This window comes from Papio anubis, chromosome 11 (genome assembly GCF_008728515.1).
Source record: "Papio anubis isolate 15944 chromosome 11, Panubis1.0, whole genome shotgun sequence".
NCBI classification, from domain to species: domain Eukaryota; kingdom Metazoa; phylum Chordata; class Mammalia; order Primates; family Cercopithecidae; genus Papio; species Papio anubis.
Window position 1 is genome coordinate 83,838,470 of NC_044986.1, and position 24,010 is coordinate 83,862,479.

At 41.0% G+C, this 24,010-nt stretch overlaps 2 protein-coding genes across 9 annotated transcripts in view; one reads left to right on the top strand and one right to left on the bottom strand.

The window, feature by feature from the left end:
* Positions 1-24,010, bottom strand: part of LOC116269531 (poly(ADP-ribose) glycohydrolase) — a 57,679-nt gene that overhangs the window by 20,870 nt on the left and 12,799 nt on the right. For 2 of the 6 annotated variants that reach the window (XR_004177150.1, XM_031652685.1), the window contains exons 1-6: positions 21,923-22,442; positions 15,490-15,556; positions 13,598-14,584; positions 12,524-12,707; positions 3,135-3,257; positions 2,924-3,007 (exon numbers count right to left, since the gene is read on the bottom strand). Coding sequence is in view for 5 of the 6 variants with exons in the window: in XM_031652685.1 (XP_031508545.1) it covers positions 2,924-3,007; positions 3,135-3,257; positions 12,524-12,707; positions 13,598-14,584; positions 15,490-15,556; positions 21,923-22,139 (1,662 nt within the window). In the remaining variant the exon portion in view is untranslated. Of the gene's footprint in view, positions 1-2,923; positions 3,008-3,134; positions 3,258-12,523; positions 12,708-13,597; positions 14,585-15,489; positions 15,557-21,922; positions 22,443-24,010 lie in introns of those variants that run through there. The other 4 variants (XM_031652683.1, XM_031652686.1, XM_031652687.1 and 1 more) reach the window with 4 other exon arrangements.
* The window catches only part of TIMM23 (translocase of inner mitochondrial membrane 23), a 37,613-nt gene continuing 36,033 nt past the window's right edge, over positions 22,431-24,010 (top strand). Inside the window, exon 1 of one of the 3 annotated variants that reach the window (XM_003903616.3) lies at positions 22,431-22,716. In XM_003903616.3, the coding sequence (XP_003903665.1) occupies positions 22,611-22,716 (106 nt within the window). In that variant the 5' untranslated portion in view covers positions 22,431-22,610. Of the gene's footprint in view, positions 22,717-22,761; positions 22,964-24,010 lie in introns of those variants that run through there. The other 2 variants (XM_031652689.1, XM_021943239.2) reach the window with 2 other exon arrangements.

A 24,010-nucleotide genomic window follows, 5' to 3' on the forward strand; every position in this document is an offset into this window, starting at 1 on the left:
TAGCGTAAGCATCCTAATAAAAGGAGAGGTTCAATGAGACTCTCTAGAACCAGTATTTCAGACTTTCTATGATGAATAAAATGTGCCAGTACCTGAGATTCCAGGAAAAACTAAGAATTTGTTTTTGAGGCCGGGCGCGGTGGCTCAAGCCTGTAATCCCAGCACTTTGGGAGGCCGAGACGGGCGGATCACGAGGTCAGGAGATCGAGACCATCCTGGCTAACACGGTGAAACCCCGTCTCTATTAAGAAATACAAAAAACTAGCCGGGCGAGGTGGCGGGCGCCTGTAGTCCCAGCTACTCGGGAGGCTGAGGCCGGAGAATGGCGTGAACCTGGGAGGCGGAGCTTGCAGTGAGCTGAAATCCGGCCACTGCACTCCAGCCTGGGTAACAGAGCAAGACTCCGTCTCAAAAAAAAAAAAAAAAAAAAAAAAAAAAGAATTTGTTTTTGCAATTAGCCAAACATGTAGCCCAGCCTCTAAAAGTCACTTCATGTTATGTTTGTGGAGGAAGCCTAACAGGAGATCAATGACCACGGGACGCCCGAGAATTAGTTCCTACGGACCCAGCTCCTGATGAATTCCCGGCCCAAAAGAACCACCCTGACAATTTTTGGGTTCTAAAAGTCTCAATTATTAGACAGTATTGCATAGCTAGAGAAGAAAAAGAATTCACTCATCCTGTAGGGCGGCTTAGTTGTCTTGGGCAAAAGCTGTACAATAGTACCGCAAAAACAGTTACATGATGGAGTTCCAATTATGCAAAAAGAAATCCATTCAGTAAATTTCCAAGATTGCAGACTGTCTGGGCCCACCCAGAATTCCACCAGGACTAGACTGCCCCCACCAGGTTATACTGGATAGGTAGACATAGAGCCTACACTAGGCTGCCTGACCAGTGGACAGGTGGTTATGTTATTGGCACTATTAAACCACCTTTCTTCTTACTGCCCATAAAAACAGGTGAACTTCTGGGCTTCCCAGTCTATGCTTCCCGTGAAAAACGAAGCATAGCCATAAATAATTACAAAGATGATGAATGGCCCCTGAAAAAATCATACAATACTATGGACCCGCTGCTCGGGCACAAGATGGCTCATGGGGATATCGGACCCCCATTTACATGCTCAACTGAATTATACGGTTACAAGCTGTTTTAGAAATTACTACTAATAAAACTGGTCAAGGCTTGACTATTATGGCCTGGCAAAAAACAAACAAACAAACAAAACACTCAGATAAAAAATGCTATCTATCAAAATAGATTGGCTCCCGACTACTTGCTAGCAACTAAAAAAGGGTCTATAAGAAATGTAACCTTACTAATTACTGTCTACACATAGATAACCAAAGGCAAGTAGTTAAAGACATAGTTTAACATATGACAAAACTGGTACATGTACCTGTGCAAGTGTGGCACGGACTTAATCTGAGAGCCACGCTTAAAAATTAGTTCCCAGCACTAAGAGAATTTAAAACTCATAATAAAAGTTATAATAGTAATAAAAACCTGCCTACTGCTCCTTTGTTTGCTACCTGTATTTCTTCAAATGATAAAAAAGCTTCATTGCTACCTCAGTTCAACAAAATGCTTCAGCACAAGTGTACTATACGAATCACTATCAATCTACTGCACAAAAAGACATGAGTAGCAAAAATAAGAGTAAGAACTCCCACTAATAAAAAGTGTGAGTCTCCAAAGGGGGGAAATGAGGAAAGAGACAGACCCTCTCATATTGTTTTATGTTGTTTTATATTCAGCACCTGTTTTAAGAAAAAACAAAGAAGCAAAACCAAAGACAGGCAGCCCGGCACCAGGCCCAGAACCAGGCCTGGGTCTGCCTGGCCTAAACCCAGTAGTTAAAAATCAACTCATGACTTAAGAAACCGATGTTCCTGATATTGTACAGAAGAATACTATGAAACTCCCTGCCCTGTTCTGTTTCTCTCTGACCACCAGTGCATGCAGCCCCATCACATACCCTCTGCTTGCTCAAATCAATCACGACCCTTTCATGTGAAATCTTTAGTGTTGTGAGCCCTTAAAAGGGACATAAATTGTGCACTCGGAGAGCTTGGATTTTAAGGCAGTAGCTTGCCGATGCTCCCAGCTGGATAAAGCCCTTCCTTCTACAACTCGGTGTCTGAGAGGTTCTGTCTGTGGCTCACCCTGCTACACAAGTCTCAGTAGAAAATATTAAGAAATCTGAGAAACTATACACAACAAATTAAGTCTCTGAAAGAAAATAAAACCCATTTTCATGGATGTATAAAAAATTCTATCACTGTCTATATTTATAAAAACATTAAAATTTTCATGGCTATAGTGCCCCCCAATATAAATATATATATACATATATACACACACACGCATATTTTAGATATTAGAAAAACAATCTAATGGTTACCCTTGCAGTCTTAAATGAAATATAACAAAAATAAATTATTGCCAAAATATAAGATTAATAAATTATTAAACTGCTAGGAGCTACATTAAGAGCAATAAAAACCAGAAAGCTTAACGTATACTTTAATCATTAGGAAACTCAGCTTCCCTTTGGGCAAATATTGCTGAAGTCATAATTCTTTCCTGATTTACTTTTAAAGATATTTCAGAAACACGATAATTTTAAAACAAAAAATAAAAGAGAAGCTTGGACTGAAGGAAATTGGATGGGGAATCAAGAAACAGAGGTATTACTCTTGGTTCTCCAAATTATTCTGTGTGGCTCCAGGCAAGTCATTTTCAACTCTCAGTTCTTCTCATTTCCTAGTAGAATGTCTCTAAGGAGCCTTCCTTAGTGCCAGGAAGCAAGCACTTTGCATCTAAAGAATGTTGCTACCTGAATCTATTAAGACCAAAAAGTCTTTGAAAGAGGAGAGGAAGGGCCCATAAAGAGGCAAGAATGGTAAAAACAATATACCTTCAAGTTTTGGGGTCGTGTAAATTTGTTGAGAAGTGCAGTCTGAATGAGCTCCCACCGGCTCCCCGCAGTTCGCTCACCATTCTTTTGGAAAAAAGAAAAACACATGAGGAAGTTATTCTAAGTTCTTTTACATCACAGAATCAAAGGTCAAACAAGCAAGTACCAAACCATTTTTCAGAGATTAAAAGAATCTCGGTTTTGTTCTTACCTCATCTTCTACTGGGTACAAATTTTGTTCTGAACAAGGCATTTTAACATGCTTGTTATCCCACGAATCTTTATAATGTGTTGGAAAAGGTTTAGGAACTTCTCCTGCTCGCAAAAGATCTACCTGAAATTGAGGGTAAACAAAATTGTCAGTGCATAAAAACTAAATTTATCTTCTATAAAATAATCCAAAGTAACCAAAGCAAATGCTGTAAAATAAAGACCAGCTCCCAGGCAAGAAATCACCAAAGAACCCTTCAGCTCTTCCCATTTCTCACCTCTATTCAATCAGGTTCCAAGTCACCAGACACAGTACATATCCTAGCTCCATACCCCCTAGGAATCCTTCCTTGCCTCAGCTTTTACTAAGTGCTTCCTATCCTTCTGCCTAACTCCAGCTGTTGCTAGACACATCCAGCCCCCATAAAACCCTTACCCTCACTTTGGAATAACATTATCTTTCTAAGGAATTCCCAGGCTTCTAATGCTATAATGCCTATACTCTGATTATGTCATCCTGATTTTCATATACTTTCTTATCAAAACACTATTCATTCCGAACAAGTCTTAAACACTTAAAATTCCTTAAACATAGCAAATTCATTTTCATATCTACATCCCTGTATACATACTACTGTGGCCTCTCTTTTTAATACCACTACTACCAATTGCCACCTCCCCCACTGTATCTGGTTAAATCTCTATTGTCACCTTCACAGCTCTGCCAAATTTTCATTACCTTTATGAAGTCTTCAGAAACTTCAAAGTAGGCAGCTATTTATCTTGTTTTGTTAGATTATTATCATGCTAGAACACACTTGTTTTCTTTCCCTCATTAGATCCCAAACTTCCTGAAAATAACCATATTAACTTTGTATTCTGAATACGTAAACTAGAATCTGGCATGTATACATGTGTATGCACATACATGCAAATATATATGTACACACATATGCTACTACAGTAACTATTAAGTAAAAGTTTGAGGAAATGTTACAGTAGGTAGCCAGTCAGACATGAGCAGGGCAGGACAGGGCTCCTACCACCACCGGGAATGTCAGACAACCTTCAAGTGATGCACAGGCAGCTGTGAAACTGCCTCTCTAAAATAACTGGATGCAGCTGGCGCCAGGGAAAGGAGTCACCCAATAGATAGAAAAATCTGAAATTGGTGATCAGCAGCTTCCTGTTAAGATCTTAGGAGCTGGGCAAGTCAGCCCCAGCATGTGTACTAGGAAGCAAAATGGCAAAAGTTTAACTGGTATATGACCTTATAAGAACACTCGACTGGTAAGGGAAGAATACCTCAAGCGAGCATGTGTACAACTCCAGTAATCACACTGCGCATGCAGACAGCCCATCTCAAGGGAATAATCAGGGGAGAAGGGGCCATAACCCCCTGGAAGCATGCCAACATATAAAATCTCAAGTCAAAGGTCAAACTATGTACTTGATCTCTCAAGTCGCTTGCTTGGCCCTTTTCCAAGTGTATTTACTTCCTTTCATTCCTGCTCTAAAGCTTTTTAATGAACTTTCACTCCTGCTCTAAAACTTGCCTTGGTTTCTCATTCTGCCTTATGCCCCTCAGCCAAATCCTTTCTTCTAAGGAGGCTAGTATTAGCATTGCTGCAGACTCATATAGATTTGCCACTGGTAAGAGAAAGAGATTATGGTTTAAAGTTTAACATTATGCCTATTCTGGATATTATAAATAAAAGAAATCACATAATATGTGGCCTTTTGTGTCTGGGCTTTTTCGCTTAGCATAATGTTTTCAAGAGTAATCCATGTGGTAGTATGTATGAGTACTTCACTGCAGAGTATAATCACATAAATAAATATATAATTTCACTTGTAGTATGTTATGAATATAAGGAACATTGTGTTATGAGACCAGCTCAGATTTAGTTTATCTGGTAAACTTAGGTAAAGTTTCCTTGAGGAATGGTAACTGAGCTTAACTCTAAAGGAAAAAATTAACAAGGAAAAGGGTGAAACAAAAATAAAATTCTAAGCCCCCCAACCAACTGAATGGACCCCTCCCTCAGTCAAGGGCATTCTAAAGCAAACCCAAAACACTAGTTCAGGCCATGATGGGAACAGGTGGTTGGACATGCTTCATTATACCTTCCTCCCTTTGAAATTTAGACATGACTGACCAGCATTAACATTAAAACAGGTACCTTAAGCCTGACAAGGCAGACTCTTTATAGCAATTAAGATACCAACAAGACAGATACCAGGCCCTGAAAGAAACAGAAATACTTTACTCTAAAATATATTCCTTTGAAATATTTTGAAATAGCCCTGCTAAACTGTCTCTTGTGGGGAAAATCTACATTCTGTAGAGCAAGGGTCCCAAACTCCCCAGAATGCAGACAGGCATGGACTAGCAGTTTATGGCCTGTTAGGAACCAGGCCGCGTAGCAGGAGGTGAGTGAGGCTGACCTCTGCCTCCTGTCAGGTCAGTGGCAACATCAGATTCTCATAAGGGCAAGAAGCCTATTATGAACTGCACATGTGAGGGATCTAAGCTGCACACTCCTTATGAGAATCGAACTAATGCCTGATGATCTGAGGTGGAATAGTTTCATTCTGAAACCATCCCCTAACCCATGGAAAAATGGTCTTCCATAAAACTGGTCCCGGTGCCAAAAAGTTGGGGACTGCTGCTGTAGAGAATCCCCTTCCGTTTCCAGGTCTTCCCTGATCCAGTCCAGGAGAGAAGTAATGAAGTGTCTGATAAGAGCTCTGAAGCCTGTTATCTACAAGCATCATCTCCATGATAAAACCTTGGTCTTTAGAAACCCTTCTTAACCCAGACATTCCTTTTTCTATTGATTTCAGGTCTTTAGATAATAACTCTCTTAACCAACTGCCAAGCAGAGAATCTATGATCTGGAAGCCCCTTTCGAGTTGTCCTGCCTGCTGGACCAAATCAATATGCATCTTACATGTATTGAGTGATGTCTTATAGCTCTCTAATACATATAAAACCAACCTGTAGCCTGACTACCTTGGGCACACATACTCAGGATCTCCTGGGGCTGTGTCACAGGCCATAGGTCACTCATATTTGGCTTAGAATAAATTTCTTTAAATATTTTACAGAGTTTAACTCTATGCATCAACATTCCTTAAAAAGGGAACAACTATGGAAAGAAGACTGTCAAATAGACAGCTTCATAAAAACATCTGCTGAGACAGAGCAGGGAGCTCTCTTACGGGCCTGCTGGGGTGCCCTCAAGCAAGGAAATAAAAGAAAATCTCAAGTCCTTTTGTTAGGAATAATGCTCAAAATCCTAAGGAAATTGAACACTCAAATAAAGGATTCTTAGCAAAGCAATTTTACTTCTGCGCAGGAGTGCCTCCTTGGCCAGTCGCCATGAGAGCACACCTGAACAAAGGGGCACAAGAGCCTTTATTCCTGACGCAAGTCCTGCCTCTGTACCCTTTCCCTATTGGCTGGGGTTGGGTCGTACAATCTAAACTAATCCCGGTTGGCTAAACGTTTGATTTTTTTTAGATAGGCGGGCATGTGAAAGAAAGCGGAGAGGAAAGGGGAAGGCATGTCTGTAATGAGCTAGAAAGTTAGTTCTCTTTCCAAATAAGGAAAGGAATGTCAGCTGATATTGATAATGCTTGGTACTGTGGCATGCCTGGGCATCTAATAAAGGCAAAAAGGAAAAAAGGAGAAAAAGAAAAAAAAGGGAGGGGAGTACTATGAATTAAAGAATAAACGATTGATCAGGTTATTTGAAGAGAAACCTCATCATATCCCAAACTTCAAGGGAAATTCCAGGCACCTAGCTAGACTTGAGAAGTAAATGAGCCACCAGATTAACAAGGAGGTAATAACAGCTTAAACCAATAGCCTCTCATGGAAGTCAGAGCCACAAGATGTGTTGCTCCCTATAGAAAATAAAGATAACATCTTGACAAAGGTCTCTGAGTTATTTTTCAGAAACTCAGACTCGGCCAAATGGAAAATGCTAACCACCATCACATAAGGGGGAACTGAAGACTGAACTCTGACTGACGTTCTTTGTTCTAAATTTCTTCCTGAGGGGCCTGGAGACAGTGACACCCACGTGCCAAACCTTAACATTCTTTTCTGCTGATTCCAAGTTTCTAGACAAAGCCTTAGTTCCTTAACCAATCGCAAATCAAAGAATCTCTGAATTCTGCCACCCCACCTCAAGATATCCTGCCTTTTGGGACTAAACCAACATATAACCCCCACATATTGATGTATGATTTTGCCAGTAACTTCTGCTTTCCTAAAATATATCTCTACCTTAAAAAAATCTTGCTTGTATGTCACTGGGGAGGTCAAGTTTTAAGCAATAGTTATCCTATTCTACTTGCTTGGTGTCCTGCAAACAAACACCCTTATTTCTCTTGCTACAGATGTCAGTGTCGGTGTTTGGCTTTACTGCACTGGAGTGCACCCAGGTTCAGTTTAGTAACACTGCAACTTAAGAAAAATAAACTGGGCCGGTGGCTCATGCCTGTAATCCCAGCACTTTGGGAGGCCGCGGGCAGATCACGAGGTCAAGAGAGCAAGACCAGAGACCATCCTGGCCAACATGGAGAAACCCTGTCTCTACTAAAAATACAAAAATTAGTTGGGAATGGTGGCGCATGTCGGTAGTCCCATCTACTCGGGAGGCTGAGGCAGGCGAATCACTTGAACCCGGGAGGCGGAGGTTGCAGTGAGCGGAGATCAAGCCACTGCACTCCAGCCTGGCGACAGAGCGAGAATCCTTCTCAAAAAAAAAAAAGAAAAGAAAAAGAAACCTGTGAGCTATCTATATAGGTGATCATTAAAACCACAAGGGTGGGTGAGACGAACCAGAGAGAGAGAGAAGAAGAAAGGACCTACGAAAAAGGCTTGAGGAACTCCAACAACACTTACTGGTCACACACAGAAGAATAGCCTAAAAGGAAAATAAGAATTGGCTAAGGAGGAAGAAATTTAGGATTATATTGTGTCACGGAGCCAAAGGATGAGTATATTCCAAAGAGAAAAGAAATGTCTATAGTGTCAAATGTGGCCAGGCACAGTTGTTCACGTCTGCAATCTCAACACTTTGGGAGGTTGAGGCTAGAGGATCACTTGAGGCCTGGAGTTCAAAATCAGCCTGGGCCAACATAGCTACAAATTTAGAAAATTAGCAGGTGTGGTGGCACATGCCTGTAACCCCACCTACTCAGGAGGCTGAGGTGGGAAGATTGCTTGAACCTAAGAGTTGGAGGCTAGCCAAGATCACACAACTGCTTCTGCAATCCAGCCTGGGTGACAGAGTGAGATCCTGTCTCTTAAAAAAAAAAAAAAAGGCCAGGAACAGTGGCTCACACTTGTAATCCCAGCACATTGGGAGGCCCAGGCAGGTGATCACCTGATCTCAGGAGTTTAAGACCAGCCTAGCCAACGTGGCAAAACCCCGTCTCTATTACAAATACAAACATCAGCCGAGCTTGGTGGTATGCACCTGTAGTCCCAGCTACTTGGGAGGCTGAGGTAGGAGGATCGCTTGAACCCGGGAGGCAGAGGTTTCAGTGAGCCGAGATCGCACCACTGCACTCCAGCAGCCTGGGTGATAGAGCAAGACTTCATCTCGGAAAAAAAAAAAGTCAACTGTGACAGAATCAGCAGTTATGCTGAAAGTATTTTCACCCTCATAAGAACGTCCTAAAGGTGATTTTGTAAAGATGTTCCATATCATCTGATAAAACAGCATAGGTACCAGTTGAGCTTCACACAAAGGGGAACATACAGGCAATATGCTTTGTGTGTGGCTCTGTGTGTGTTTGCATGCATGCACACATGCATGTGTTTGTTGGAAATTGACCACTAAGTGAAATTTCAGATTGCCTTACCTTTCTAAAACTAAATGTTGGCTTTATTTTATTTTATTTTTAAGAAACAGGGTCTTACTCTGTCATCCAGGCTAAACTGCAGGGCTCAAGTAATCCTCTCGCCTTAGCCTCATGAGTAGCTAGGATTACAGGCCTGTGCCACCATGCCTGGCTAATTTTTTAACTTTTTGTACAGTTAAAAATGTACAGACTATGTACATTGTACTATGTTGCCCAGGCTAGTCTTGAACTCCTGGCCTCAAGCAATCCTCCTGCCTTGGCGTCTTAAAGCGCTGGGATTACAGGTGTGAGCTATTGTGCCCAACTGTCATTTTACTATTTCAAACTCTGTAACTATTAACATCTGAAATCTTAATAACTAAACACTGCTATTAAGTAACTGTTAATTACATTTATATCTTATTATCATATTCAGGAATAAGAATCTAGAAGAAAATACAACAAATTGTTAAACTCTGGGAATAGGACTGAGAGATGGGTTTTCTGAGTTACATGCTTTCATATAATAGTTGCATATTTTTTACAATAATCTTGCTTTACTGTTGTAATAAAATAAAAGATTTTAAAAACCTGAGGGTCACTGGGTACCTAAGAAAGAAACGTTAACTATAGAGATTAAATAATGATGGCATAGGATGGTTGGGGTTTTCTTTGTGGGAGGGTGGGAGAGAGGAGGAGGAGAAAAAAGCTAAAAATATCACTTAACACTCTCTGTCAATCTTTTCTCCAGTTCCTCACCTTTAACATTATCTCAGTAATCTAGACTAAGAACCTTAATTTTACATGCATTATCAACAACTCCTTTTTATCACTCATATTTAAGAATTCACCATATTCTATCAATTTTACCTCAAAACAATGCAGCCTTCTATTTTCTTTTTTATCTCTAGGACTATTACCTCAGTGATTTTCAAGCTCTTTAAAACAGCAGAATCCTTTTTTTCCCCTAAGAAATTTGACATAAAGTCAGTTAAAGTCACACCAAAGCTATTTTTAGAAATACAGTTTTTGGTAGAGCGCGGTGACTCACGCCTGTAATCCCAGCACTTTGGGAGGCTGAGGTGGGCGGATCACCTGAGGTCGGGAGTTCGAGATCAGCCTGACCAACATGGAGAAACCCCGTCTCTACTAAAAATACAAAATTAGCTGGGCGTGGTGGTGCATGCCTGTAATCTCAGCTACCTGGGAAGCTGAGGCAGGAGAATTGTTTGAACCCGGCAGGAGGAGGTTGCCGTGAGCCAAGATTGCGCCACTGCACTCCAGTCTGGGCAGCAAGAGCAAAAAACTCCGTTGAATAAAAAAGAAATACAGTTTTTATAGTAACTTTTACTTACTCTAATATCAGTAAGTGATGACAAGACAGTTTTAAATACAAAGTTAGAAATTAGGAGTTAGGGATGAGAGTTAAAGCTTACATCAATCTACCATTTAGTTTACATTTATCTCTCTCACACATCTGATTCACGCACCTATACAGTTGCAAATGGTAACATTTTACATACTATTTTGATATTAAGCTAACTCTTCAGATAAACGTAGCAAGGGAACCTTGGCTCTATGGTCTACACAAAAATGGGTTATCTTGACAAAAACAGCTGGCTCAAATGTGGAATTAAGCATCTTCAAATTTGATTGTGTAGTTCTTTTTTAACAAGTTTTTCACTGTTAAAAATATAATTTAGAAATGAAATTTGCATCAAACTTCAGAAGAACCCCTGAAGCAGCTCTATGTAGCACAATTCGGTACATACTGTTGCCTTACTTACCTCTTATCTGGGCTCTTACATTACCTCTCCCGGCTCCCAGTGTATCCTCACTTGTTTTCCTTACATGTAGCTGTCTGATTAATCTTGCTACAGCACAAATACTGTCTGCACAGACATGACTTAAGTCTGGTTCCTGGCACTTGAAGCTCTCTGTGATATGAACCCAATCCAATTTTCAAGTCTCCTCCTCATTCCCCACCCAAATTCCACACTACAGCAAAGGCACTGTTTTCCACTTCTGAAACAGATAGTTTTCAACCACACAGCCTGTTCTTATCAATCTTATATATCTGTCTGGAAGTCTCCTATCTTACTAACTCCACCTCAGAAAGTTATGCTCATCTTTTAGAGCTCAGCTCAAACCCTGTAACTCTGCTCAATGTTACTCGCACCTCTAAATATGCTAAGGAATTCTGAATTTCAAAATAGTTAATCACATCTACACTAAATTGTATGTTAAGAGGGATCACATCAATTTTTTTAGTACTGCGCGTGAAATCTATATAAAACCTGACTAATAAATGAGATCAATGTTTAAAACTACCCAGTGAGTGATGGCAATCTAAAACTGGATTATGGTGATGGTCACACAGCTCAATAAATGGACTCTATCACCAAATTGAGCACTTAAAATGGGTGAATTTTTACATACCTCAATGAAATTGGTTTTTAAAAGCAAGAACACACAGAAAGTATAAAAGAGGTAACTAAGAACTAGGAGAAGCAGGGAAGGAGGTTTAATTATTTAATATGTACAGAGTTTCTGTTAGTGTAGTGTTATGATATTCACATTGGTTTTTGTCCAGGTTCTTGGCTTGTAACTCCCATAAAATGTTAGTATTTTGTTATGTTTTGTTACAATGTTGTTATAATGTTTTAATATAATGTTAAAACAAAGACAGTAACAGCCCTTTCCCAAAAGAAACCCCCTTCTTGCCTGGGGACTAGACTGCCATTGTAGAACTAACAAAGTAGGCACAAGATTAGAAATTATGGTTTAGGGGTCGTGCAGCTGGGGGCTACAAGATTCCGACCCTCCCTAAATTGCTAAGATCAGTGCTTGGGTATTTTGCAGACCCTGCACTTGATGGATCAGCTGGCACCTGGACCCAGATGGATAAACTGGCTCATTTGATCTTGTGGTCCCCACCCAGGAACTGATGCAGCACAAGAAGACAGCTTCAACTTCCCATTATTTCTTCTTGTGACCCAACCAATCAGTACTCTTGACTCACTGGCCTTCCCCAACCCACCAAATTATCCTTAAAAACTCTGACCTCCGAATGCTCGAGGAGACTGATTTGAGTAATAAGAAAACTCTGGTCTCCTGCAAAAAAAAAAAAAAAAAAAAAAAAAAAAAGGCACAACTGGATAATGATTTAAGGACACTAAACTATGCGTAACTTTGAAATTTAGGGATGAATGCAGGATTGTGCAGTGGGTACACAATACTATCAACTGAGTAAAAAGACAGAAAAAGAATCCAATGAGGTTTCTTAAAAATACTGGAAAAAAAAATCTTCACCATCAGCTGACAATGATTGCTAATGATTGCTAATTTGTTAGGTTCTACATTAAGTAGGTTATTATTACATCGTTCCATACTGTAGGATTCTCAGTATTTTATATATGCAGAAAACAGAAGAACTTTCTAAGCCTTGGTCTGTTTCTCACTTAATAAATATCACAATAAATGAGGACTTCCAGTCTTCTCTCATGATAGATAAGAGGTGCTACCTACCCGAATAGTTACTGTGTGATTGGCAGATGGTCTCAAGAGAGGCAGCCGGATCCCACATCGAGGCATTCTTCTCATTTCCTCAATGGGAGTTCCAAGCCACTTCTTATCTGGAGAAAGGTGAGGCGGAACGTATTTAGGGATCTTCCTTTCTGTTCTTTGATGTTTGGTTTCACATTGTTCTTTTCTAAGGTCAAAACAAATGTATTTAGTCACAAATTATTTGCTGTTTTAATTCCCTTAGATACACAAGCACAAAACTTACCCAGATGTTATTGTTTAAAGTATGCCATACTTGGTCACTCATTTCATTATGTTTTATGTTTATAATCAACAGAAAAACTTATAAAGCTTATAAAACTCAAGAGCTTATTTTTAACAGTCTGTGGAAGAAAGTTCCAAACACATGTAAATCACCTTCTCAAAACAGAAATGAGTCATGGTTCACAGTATCATCTACACAGTAATTTTCAATGAAGTGAACTCACTATTGCATGCTGATTGCACTATCTCATGAAACTCAGATCACAGAAATCATGGATGGGATTTAAGAGTCCATATGGGGTAATGGCAAAATATAAGCTTTGTAATATGACACACCTGGATTTAAATCCCAGCATTACCACTCAGAAGGCACATGATTCCAGCGAATTCTCTAACCCAAACCTCAGTTTTCTCATTTAGTGAGTATAATACCATCTGTCTGCCTGTCACGGCATTAAACAGTGTAAAAAAAAAAAAAAAGTGTAATACACAATGGCCTACAAGAATGTCTGGCTGAAGAAACAGTAGCTACTATCAACCTAGTATTTTCATGTTCTAGTAATTCCCATAAATACCAAAAGGAAGCTCATGAAACTAAAAATCTGATTTCTAATACTCATTTTATTTCTTGTTTTCTGTTTCTAGCCTTTTTAGAGTTTAAACTTTGGAGTCTAGGTTTAAATTTCGCATAAGTAGTTAATAAGAAACAAAACCATTTTTTTGCTTTACTAGAAATCATAGCTTCGTTAAACTCCCTTACAAAACTATAAAGCATATTATGCTATTGGAGAGATATTCCTCACAGAAAATTACCTTCTGTCCTCTGCTTTGGGCAGTCTCATGAAATGATCTGTGATTTTAGAATCCTTTCTTCCATGTTGCTTGGAATTTCTGCATTCTACATTCAGGCTAGAAATATTTCCAGGTAGTTTAGCATTTAAATCATTCATTCCAGTGCGACTCTCTCCTCCTTCAAATTGGAAATGTAATCTAACTTCATCTCCCTTAGTAGAATACCGTTTCCTAAACTCAATGTCAGCGTCTCTTGCTTGGAACCTTGAAGGTTTATTTGTTGTTTGGGAGGAACTACCATCTTCTTGTTCATCAAAACCCGGACTTGTCTCCTCATCTGCTTCTGAGTCTTGACAACTATTTTTAGAATTATCCACATCCATCGGTGACTCGGGTTCACTTTCCTTCTCAAATGGAGGAGAATTTCCTAGGCAACTTTCTTGTCTACTCAATTTGTTGTCATTTTTTGGTCCAGTACCAACATCCTCAGAGCCAGCATCTGACAATGGACTCTCTGGCACGACGTCTATCTCCTCTTGCTGACAACTTGCACAGTCTTTCCCAGGATGGCAAGACTTGCTGCACTTCTGGTGGCTTCCGGCTTCTTTGGCCTGTTCATCTTCTGTAGTCTGCTTTGCATTTACAAGCTTTACCGTTGTGAGAAACTGTTGATTGTCTCTATTTTCTTCACTATCTGTGTCACTGTGATCATCATTTTGAGGTGACCGATCAATGTTAGCATTACTAAACTGCTCTGGTACCAGGGTTAGTGTTTGAGGCTCACTTTCCAAAAGCTGCTCCGTGTGTTTCCCTTCATTTTGCCACTTACACATCGCTGCAGTCTGATGCTGGTTCAAATACTGTGTACTTTTTTCAGTGGGTGACTTATCAAGACTTAGCTGAGAAACATTTTCTAATTTTTCTACATTATGTTGGTAAAAGTTATCTTTTTGTACAGAACTCATCATGGATTCTATTCTCGTATTGTTGTTTTCTTTACTATCCAAACTACAAGAGAACAGAAAGAACTAAAAACAACTTATAATACAAAAAAGTCACTTATCCAATCATACCCCCAGTGTCACAGCAGTAATTAAACTCCCTTTAGTTACCTGAGCACACACGTCTTCCACGACTCCATGCCTTTGCATGTGCCCCAGTGCCCTCCCTGCAGCTGCGTATCTGGCAAACACTTGCCTTTCCTTCAAGTCATAAATGTCACTCACTTCTCTATGCAGTCTTACTTTAGGGACCAAAAGTAAAGTTGAACATTTGTTTCTTCTACACACTAACCACCACTGTGCCTTGCTCATACCTTTACTATTGCATCCATCACACTAGGCAGTAAGTATGTGTTTTTGTGTGTGTGGCCACTGCTACGCTGTAAGTATCTTAAAGACACAAACTGGCCAGGCGCAGTGGCTCATGCCTGTAATCCCAGCACTCTGGGAGGCCGAGGCGGGCAGATCACGAGGTCAGGAGATCGAGACCATCCTGGCTACACCTGGTGAAACCCTATCTCTACTGAAAATACAAAAAATTAGCCAGGCGTGGTGGCGGGCGCCTGTAGTCCCAGCTACTCGGGAGGCTGAGGCAGGAGAATGGCGTGAACCCAGGAGGCAGAGCTTGCAGTGAGCCGAGATCTCGCCACTGCACTCCAGCCTGGGCGACAGAGCGAGACTCCATCTCAAAAAAAAAAGACACAGACTATTCCTGTCTCATCTCGGTATTTCAAGTATACAGGACCGTCCCTGACACAAAGGACTCTCTAAAAAATTACTTTTAAGGTGATTTTGAATTAACATAGATAAAGGAGAATAGAAAAGCATGAACAAAGAAAGAAAATACTAAAGCAACAAGATAAAACATCCATGTATTATTATTCATTTCTCCATATAGGAATGTCTCTATACCTTTCTGATTCCGCTGTCTTGATTCCTTTAGTGTCCATCCAACTGGTAATAGTCTTTTGTTTGAAAACTATAAAAAAAAATGTATATTCATACATTCCTTCAAACAGAAAACACATACAGCATATTATACATGCAAGGAACTATGCTAGGTTCTACAGGTTAAACAAAAGATTAATAACTCAAGTATTTGCCCTCAAGTAATACCAGTGAGATAGGAACATAAATGTTAATACATATGACACAGGGTAGAAAATGAGTGGTGCCTAAGAGAGTTGGTATGGCCTAATGGATAACAGCATAGGCTATGGAATCAGAACATTTGCATTCAAATCCTGATTCTCCCATTAGCTTCCTAAGTTACTCTGTGAGGGGTCATTTCTCCGTATCTTAGATCCCTCATTTGTAAACGTGCAAAATAACTATCTCTCATGAGACAAGGCTTAATTTAAGTAAAAACAGTTTATATAAAGTGTTTAGGGCATTATCTGGTTTATGCTTAGTAAATGTTGATTCTTAATTATCATTATTATTAAAAGAGGTCCCGATAAGGTTATTTCCCAGGAAGACACTACTTCGGTGAATAGGAGAAATTGGGGCATAATCGGTAAGATTTCTTTGGAAAAGGTAAGGCTTGAATTATGCCTTGAAAAGTAAACATGCAGTCACATAAAAAGAAAATTATAAGCAAAGGCACCAATATCGGGGAAATATAAAGAACTTAAAAAGAAAGCAAAAGAAAATATGGTTGAAAAGTCAGCCAGGATCATATCATACAACAGGATCTTGAATGACCCACAAAGAGAAGTACAAAAAAATGTGTTGAAAGATACGATTCCTCTCATCTGGGAGGCTCACAGTCATGCATGACAGCCTGGAGGATAAATCTGAGGGGCAAGAGTGAAGAGCTTATTGCCAGAAACCAGGGAGAAAGCTACTAGTCCAGGTCAGTGGTTCCTAAACTATTTGGATCATCAGAAAGCCAGCCACACTGAATCAGAATCTATATGTGAGTAGGATGAAGGCATGAGGGGAGCTGGAATCTTTTTTTTTTTTTTTTTTTTCCAAAAGTGATTTTGATAATCCACTAGATTGAACAATGACTGGCCAAGAACATAAACTAGTCCTTGTGAGAGTAGTAGAAGTGAGGAGAGTCATTACAGACTTCACAATAAGAGGGGAAGTTAAAAGTGACTTTAAGCTTTGGGCTTGAGAGACTTGAAAAATGATGACAGCCTTAAGTAGAAATATGGAATATAAGAGAATTGTGTTTAGGGAAAAAGCATGATTAGGTCAATTCTGCCTATACTAAATTTGAGATGCCAAAGAAGTAACTAGATAGAAAACAGTATCACTACTTCTGGCTTCCTAAGGTTTCCTTCCCAACACACCAGCAGATAGTAGCAACAGTAGAATTGATAGCTCAGGAGAGGGAGATGCAATATAAATAAATACAAGCCACATTTTATATAATCATTAGAAGTAAGTATGCTGTCAAAATTTAATATATTGAATAGGGATTAAATGTACATCATATTTTAGTATCAGAAATAAAATCTTAAACATTCGCAAATGTTTAAGATTTGAGATACTCACTAAATTGAATGTAAGAATCTTAGCACACTGAGTCACAGGATCTTTCTTATTTACCTACCTCTCCTCAAACACCATATTGAGCAAAACAGATGCAGGCTCAAACAGACGAAAATCAATGGTTTATTTTTCATTGAGATAATGGCATAATCAAAATACATTTCAGATGGGGAGAATTTTATACCAGAAAAATATTCAATGCTATATAATCTTTACCTTCCACAAAATACTTATAATCCAACTAGTAAAAATCTTTGATTAGTGTTTCAAAAATAGTTTCTATCACAAAAAAGTAATCATGCATAGTGATTTCTTATTGTTAAACACCATTACTTCAATGATTTTATTTAGCATTTCTGCAGCAGATCAGGCTTCAGAGAAAAAATGAGCCTCAGTCAGAGGGAGTAAGAGGATAAACCATCTGATTCTGAAACTTTTTCTATAGTTCTGTATTCTCTATTTATTTTCTTTATATCAAATACAGCAAGTATAGTTTAGAAAATCCTCAAATTGGGCCGGGCACGGTGGCTCACGCCTGTAATCCCAACACTTTGGGAAGCCAAGATGGGCTGATCACGAGGTCAGGAGATCGAGACCATCCTGGCTAACACGGTGAAACCCCGTCTCTACTAAAAATACAAAAAATTAGCCGGGCGTTGTGGCGGGCGCCAGTAGTCCCAGCTACTCGGGAGGCTGAGGCAGGAGAACGGTGTGAACCCGGGAGGCGGAGCTTGCAGTGAGCTGAGATCGTGCCACTGCACTCCAGCCTCAGCGACAGTGTGAGACTCCATCTTTAAAAAAAAAAAAAAAAATCCTCAAATTACAAACCAGTAATATGCCAAAACATTCATTTTTTGAGTTGGTTTAGAAGTTAAAACATCTTTTTTCCATAAATATAAGGATTAATGTTAAGATGCAATGACTAGGTTCCTAAAACACACACGAAGCACATACTCCAGTGATAAGTCCACAGAACCTAAAGACTGCACACATCATTTCATGAAAAACCAGGAGTGTTCCAGTGATGGTGAGGAAGAGAGCTCTCTCCTGTAGCCCTGACCCTGAGAATGTGTTTTCTCTCCAGTTTCAGGTTTCCTGAAGCCTGAGGAAGGGATGAAGGAGGAAAAGCAAGAGGCGAGGAACCAGTATCTTCTGCTAATAAAACATTGATCAGTCCTTCTTAGGGCCTCAGAGAAAAGACTGCTTACTGCTCTTTGCAATATCACCACTTCTGGCTTCCTAAGGTTTCCTTCCCAACACACCACAGGACTGTGTCAGAGCTTTATCCCTCTTACTCCTGAAGCATAAAATGATGCTTTCCAGGTTTCCTGTGAATTTTAACTAGAAATAGTCACAACAAGGCAAAAAGAGTGGCAATAAGAAGTGACGAAGGTACAAGATCTAGAGTCAGATCATCTTGGATTGAGATCTTTGTTCAGTCACTTACTAGTACCATCTTGGTCAAGTTGCTTCACTTTGTTAAGCCTTTATTTACTTACCCAGAAAATGAAGCTAACACCACCTACTTCTAAGGGTTATGTTGATCAATTAAAATGCAAAAATTAGAGAAAATATTGTGTTCAGTCTCACAAAACACTCAACAAATATGTTATCTCCCGACATTTCCACCCAGTCTTTTTTTTCCCCACTGAGATCAGTAATTCTTCAACTTTGACTTCACACCATTTACATTTATTCTCATCAGTAACATTACTCAGTAACCAGTGCATTTTAATCAGCAGGTCATTCAATTAACAGCTATAGATACAGCCAAAAGGCACAAAATGCAATAACATTCACCTACATTTCAAAGGCACGCTCCACTTTCACAAAAAGTCCATAGCAACACATCTGGATAAACCCTTTATCATCACAATGTGAATAACATCCTGAGTTCTGCCAATATGCAGGTTTGCAGATTTTTTTTTTTTCTTTTTTCAGAAGTGGGGTCTCGCTATGCTGCTTAAGCTGGACTGGAACTCCTGGGCTCAAGTGATCCTCTTGCCTTAGCCTCCCAAGTAGCTGGGACTACAGGTGCATGTCACCATGCCCAGCAAAATTTGCAATTTCAGTCAATATAAGAAACGTGCCCAGGAGGATAAATAATGTAAAATTTAAAGATACTGAGTAAATATCCATTTCTCTACCCCACCTACTTGTCCTAAGATAATTATGTATAAAAATTTAAATACCAAGTTCCTAAAGGAATCCCAAAAATTCAAACAATGGGCTTTTGATACAAATATAGTCTTTGAACATTGTTAATTGGTGTCCTGTCCCAGGTATATAGAAAACATTTAAACACGTGAAATACAGCCCCAAGTATTCATTTGGTACCTCTTCTGCAGAAATCTAAAGATCCAACCAGTGAGGACTGACTGTCCTTACCCCTATTGCAACTAACTCCTCCTTCTTTACATGAAAATAAGGTTAATGAAACCACAAATTATCCAGTCACAGGGGCTGAAGTACACCTGAACACACACCTGAAGTTCACCTTCAGTTCCCTCTCCCCTATACCAAGTTCTCTGAAATCTACATCCTAAATTTTAAATCCATCCCTTTCGTATACCCTTTAAACACATCACTTATTAGACAACTGCCATGTTTCTTGCAACTAGTCTCCCTGTCTATAATCTTGACTATCCAGTGTTCTACAAACTACAAATGACCAGTCAATTTTCAATGAAATAGCACAGACAATACACGAATGCATCACACATAGTAAAGTTAAGTATTATTTCATGGAGCATTTATTTCAGTTATAAATATGTCTTATTTGCCAGGTTACATATATTTCTAACTCTGTGTACTAGATAAAATTTATGCTGTGGGTTACAGTTAGAAAAGTCCAAAAGCCACTGTTTAAGCCATATTTTCTAAAATATTAACCAAATGGTATTCCCAAGCTTAAAAGTTTTTTAGTGGTTTCTCCATTAACCACAGAATAAGGTTGAAATTCCTTAAAATGGAACTTGAGTTTCTTCATAAGCTCCTGCCTGTCACTCAACCTCATCTGACACTCCTCTATCATCTTATGCTCCAGTCTTACCAACTTTTGCATGTCTTATTCCCTCTGCGTGTATAATTCTTTCTCCTCCTGATTTATACAGCAAATCTTCCTCATCCTTCAAGGCTCAGTGAAAGTCGGCTTGGTACTGCCCCTAAGTATGAAGACATCTAAGTGTACACTCTTCATCAGAGAACTGCCCGAGCTCTGCCCAGCCTCTTACACTGTTAACGAATGCATCCTTTTTGAAATGCTCTCCTTTGCCTGACACAACACAAGCCAGGCTTTCCTTCCACCTCTGCAGCCGCTTCTCTTCAGTCCACCCTTGAACTTTGGTGTTCCTAAGGCTTCTGCCCTAGGTCAACCTTTCCTTTCTCTACATGTTTATATGTTATCTATGCCCATAGCATCCATTATAATGTTTATGTCAAGAACTCCGCAATCTACTTTTCCAGCACAGAAATATTTCTTCTCAAGCATCCTATTCTTTCATGAATCCATCCCCTTCCCTATTGCCAGCATCCAGGTCTAAGTTACAATTATTTCCAACCTAGATTAGCTCCTTAACTGGGTCTTGAGGCTCCACTTGAGTTCCTTTCCAATCCATTCTTTATTGTCCACACACCAGCCACACAGACTTTTCAACAAATAAGTCTAATCAAATCACTCCCCTCCTAAAAACCCTTGAGTAGCTTCTCAATGCCCTTAAAGCTCAAAATCCTTAGAAATGTCTACATATCCAATTTGATTTGACTTTTTTGTACCACCCTGCAGCCTCATCTCTCAGTCTCCTGCGTTCACTCTATGTATCAATTACACTTCTGTTTTTGTTTTGTTTTGTTTTGTTTTTGTTTTTCTGAGGCGGAGTTTCGCTCTTGTTGCCCAGGCTGGAGTGCAATGGTGCCCTCTTGGCTCACTGCAACCTCCGCCTCCCGGGTTCCAGTGATTCTCCTGCCTCACCTGCCTCAGCCTCCCGAGTAGCTGGGATTACAGCTGCCCGCCACCACGCTCGGCTAATTTTTTTTTATTTTTAGTAGAGACGGGGTTTCACCACACTGGTAAGGCTGGTCTTGAGCTCCTGACCTCAGGTGATCCACCAACCCCGGTCTCCCAAAGTGCAGGGATTACAGGCGTAAACCACCGCGCCCGGCCTCAATTGCACTCCTGAAACACTCACTCACTTCCTCCTCATCTAACTTCTACTCATTCTAAAGTCCTCAGAATAAGCATCTCATCTTCTGGAGGACTATTTTCGATCCCATAAATTAGGTTAGGTAGAACAATCTGTCCTTCATGTATCAGAACATCCATTACATTTTATTATACTAACTTTTGCTATTGTCTATCTCTCCAGATAGATTTTAAGGTATGAAGGCAGAGGCCAAGCTTCTCTTGTTCAACACTGCATGCCAGGGACGGGTACAATGCCAGCTTAAGACTAATAGCTCTGCACCCTGGGACCCAGAATCTGAACAAGTGAAGTTGTTTTCTTCCTATCTAGAGGCCAAAGGGCCCTACTGTTTCACATACACAACTACATCTCCTTGACGACTAAGGCAATTTCTCAATCAAACCTGAAGAAGCAAACAGGTGGTGGAGTCTCCTGCCATTTTCCGCCCTGTGAGTGACTGCTCATCAGTTTCTCACATCAATAGCACTGGGAAAAATGCGGCCCCATTCACCCACTAGTGGCTTTGGTAGCTCAGCAAGTGGACCTCAGCATGATAATGCACACAAGACCAGAAAGGAGTGACTGGAGCCCCTGGGTCCTCAGACTGAGACCAGAAGGTTCCGGCCGAGGCGAAGAACAAATATTTTTATTTTCCCACGTACCAAGCGAGGTGGCGCTGCCTCTGTGCTGTCCCGCCCGCCCTGGGACGCAGGCTGGCGAGGACGGTGGGACCCTGAACTGCACGTGAGCGTCCTTGGGGTCGAGGACGCGCCTCTGCCTGCTGGGAAAGCTCCGGGCGTCCGAAGCAGCCGGCGAAGTTGGAGCGGCGCCCCAGCGGGGTCGCTTGGTGCAGGGTTCACAGCCGGGGCCCGCATTCATGCTGGGACCCGCAGCGCACTGTCCCCGGGCCGGCCCGGGCGGAGAGCCTCATTCACTAACCGTGAGAGGGATGGACTGCACCTCCTTCTCCGCGCCTCCCCGCACCATTCCCTCTCCGCTGCTTCCTGCTTCTGCAGTTGCTGACCGCCGGCCTCCCAAGTCAGGCCGTAAACAGTCTCCTGCAGTCCCTCTTCCACTGGCACCCCACCTGCCTCAGAATGCGCCGCTTTGATTCGGGATTCGTTCCCTTTCCCACCACCGGAAAGCTGCCGTCAGGCGCTTCCGGCTTCCGGGGCGCACACTGCCGCAAAGCGGAAGCGCGGCGCTTAGGGGGAACCGGCGCCCGGAAGGTCAGCGTGTGAAGGAGGCGCTAGCAACGTGGGGGTTAGCCGCTGTTATTGAGGAGCAACGGCCCAGCGGACCACCCAGACTCGAGACAGCGGCGGGAACCACTCGGTTTGCTGAGATACCATGGAAGGAGGCGGGGGAAGCGGCAACAAAACCACAGGGGGATTGGCCGGCTTTTTCGGAGCCGGCGGAGCAGGTTACTCGCACGCGGATTTGGCTGGCGTCCCGCGTAAGTATGGGGCCTACCTTGCGATTATTTCTGACTGGTTCTTGCGTCTTCACTAAAGTTGCGCGTCCCATGTTTTATGTTTTTTTTTTTCCTTTCTGGCATTTACAAGCTTCAGCACCAGTGGTGGAGTTAGTGTGTCTGCATGGCTGCTCTTTCAAGATCGAAAGGCCTTAAAAAGGGCCACGGATCTCCCGGGGAAGCTGTCCGTGATTGACCTGGACTCGCGAGATGATGCATGTTTTCTTAGGTTTATATCCAAGCCTCGTGTCTTTTGTGTGTGGTGGGCCGTGTGACTGGCCCTTGATTAAGAGTAGAGCCCAGCTTTGGGAGTAAATGTATTCCAAATAGCAAGCCGTAGTTAACTTTTTAGTACACAGCGACGTATTCTGAACCCCCAAGTAGCCGTTAGGGCAGAACATTCAGTAGTATTGCATATAAGTGAGAAATAAGTATGACTTGGGACAGGCTGGGAAACCATCTCTAGGAGCTAGGAAGTAAGCTGAACTTTAAAGGTGATATATATAGACATGAAGAAAGAAGCCACGTAAGAATTATAGGAAAGGAAATAAGCAACAACATAAAGGATACAGAGGCATAAATACCTTACCTTTGCCTCTCCTCAGTCTTGCGAATATGTATTCCAGAACTTTGGTACTTTGTAACTGTGGTTATTCAACTGGATAAATAGAACTTGGACCTAAAGATAGGCAGTTGGTCGTGGATAAAGCCTTTACGAAAGTACTTTCTTTTTAGAGAATCCTTGTAATATTTTTCTAGGTGTTTTATACTAAAGGACAGCAACAACAAAATATGTTCAGACTGACTAGCGCAAAAAAATATAAAAGAAAAGACCTTTAATATCCCTGGTGTCACCTTTGTCAAAAAACGGAATCTACAACACAAGGTGTTCTGTTCTGTTCTGTTTTTTTTTTTTCTGTTTTTAGAGTCAGGACCTCGTTCTGTCACCCATGTTGAGGTGCTGTGGCATGATTATAGTTCACTGAAGCCTCGCACATCTGAGCTGAAACAATCCTCCCCTTTAAGCCTCCTAAGTAGCTGGGACTCTAGACACGTGCCGCCACGCCTGGCTAATTTTTTTTTTTTTTAACTTATTATGGAGATGGGATCTCCCTGTGTTACCCAGGCTGGTCTCAGACTCTTGAGCTCCAGCCATTCTCCTGTCTCGGCCTCCCAAAGTGCTGGGGTTCCTAGGCCTGAGCTACCACTCTACCTGTTTAGAACACAGTTTCATATTAATCTTAATATCTCTGAGTTTCAGAGTACAAACGGCATA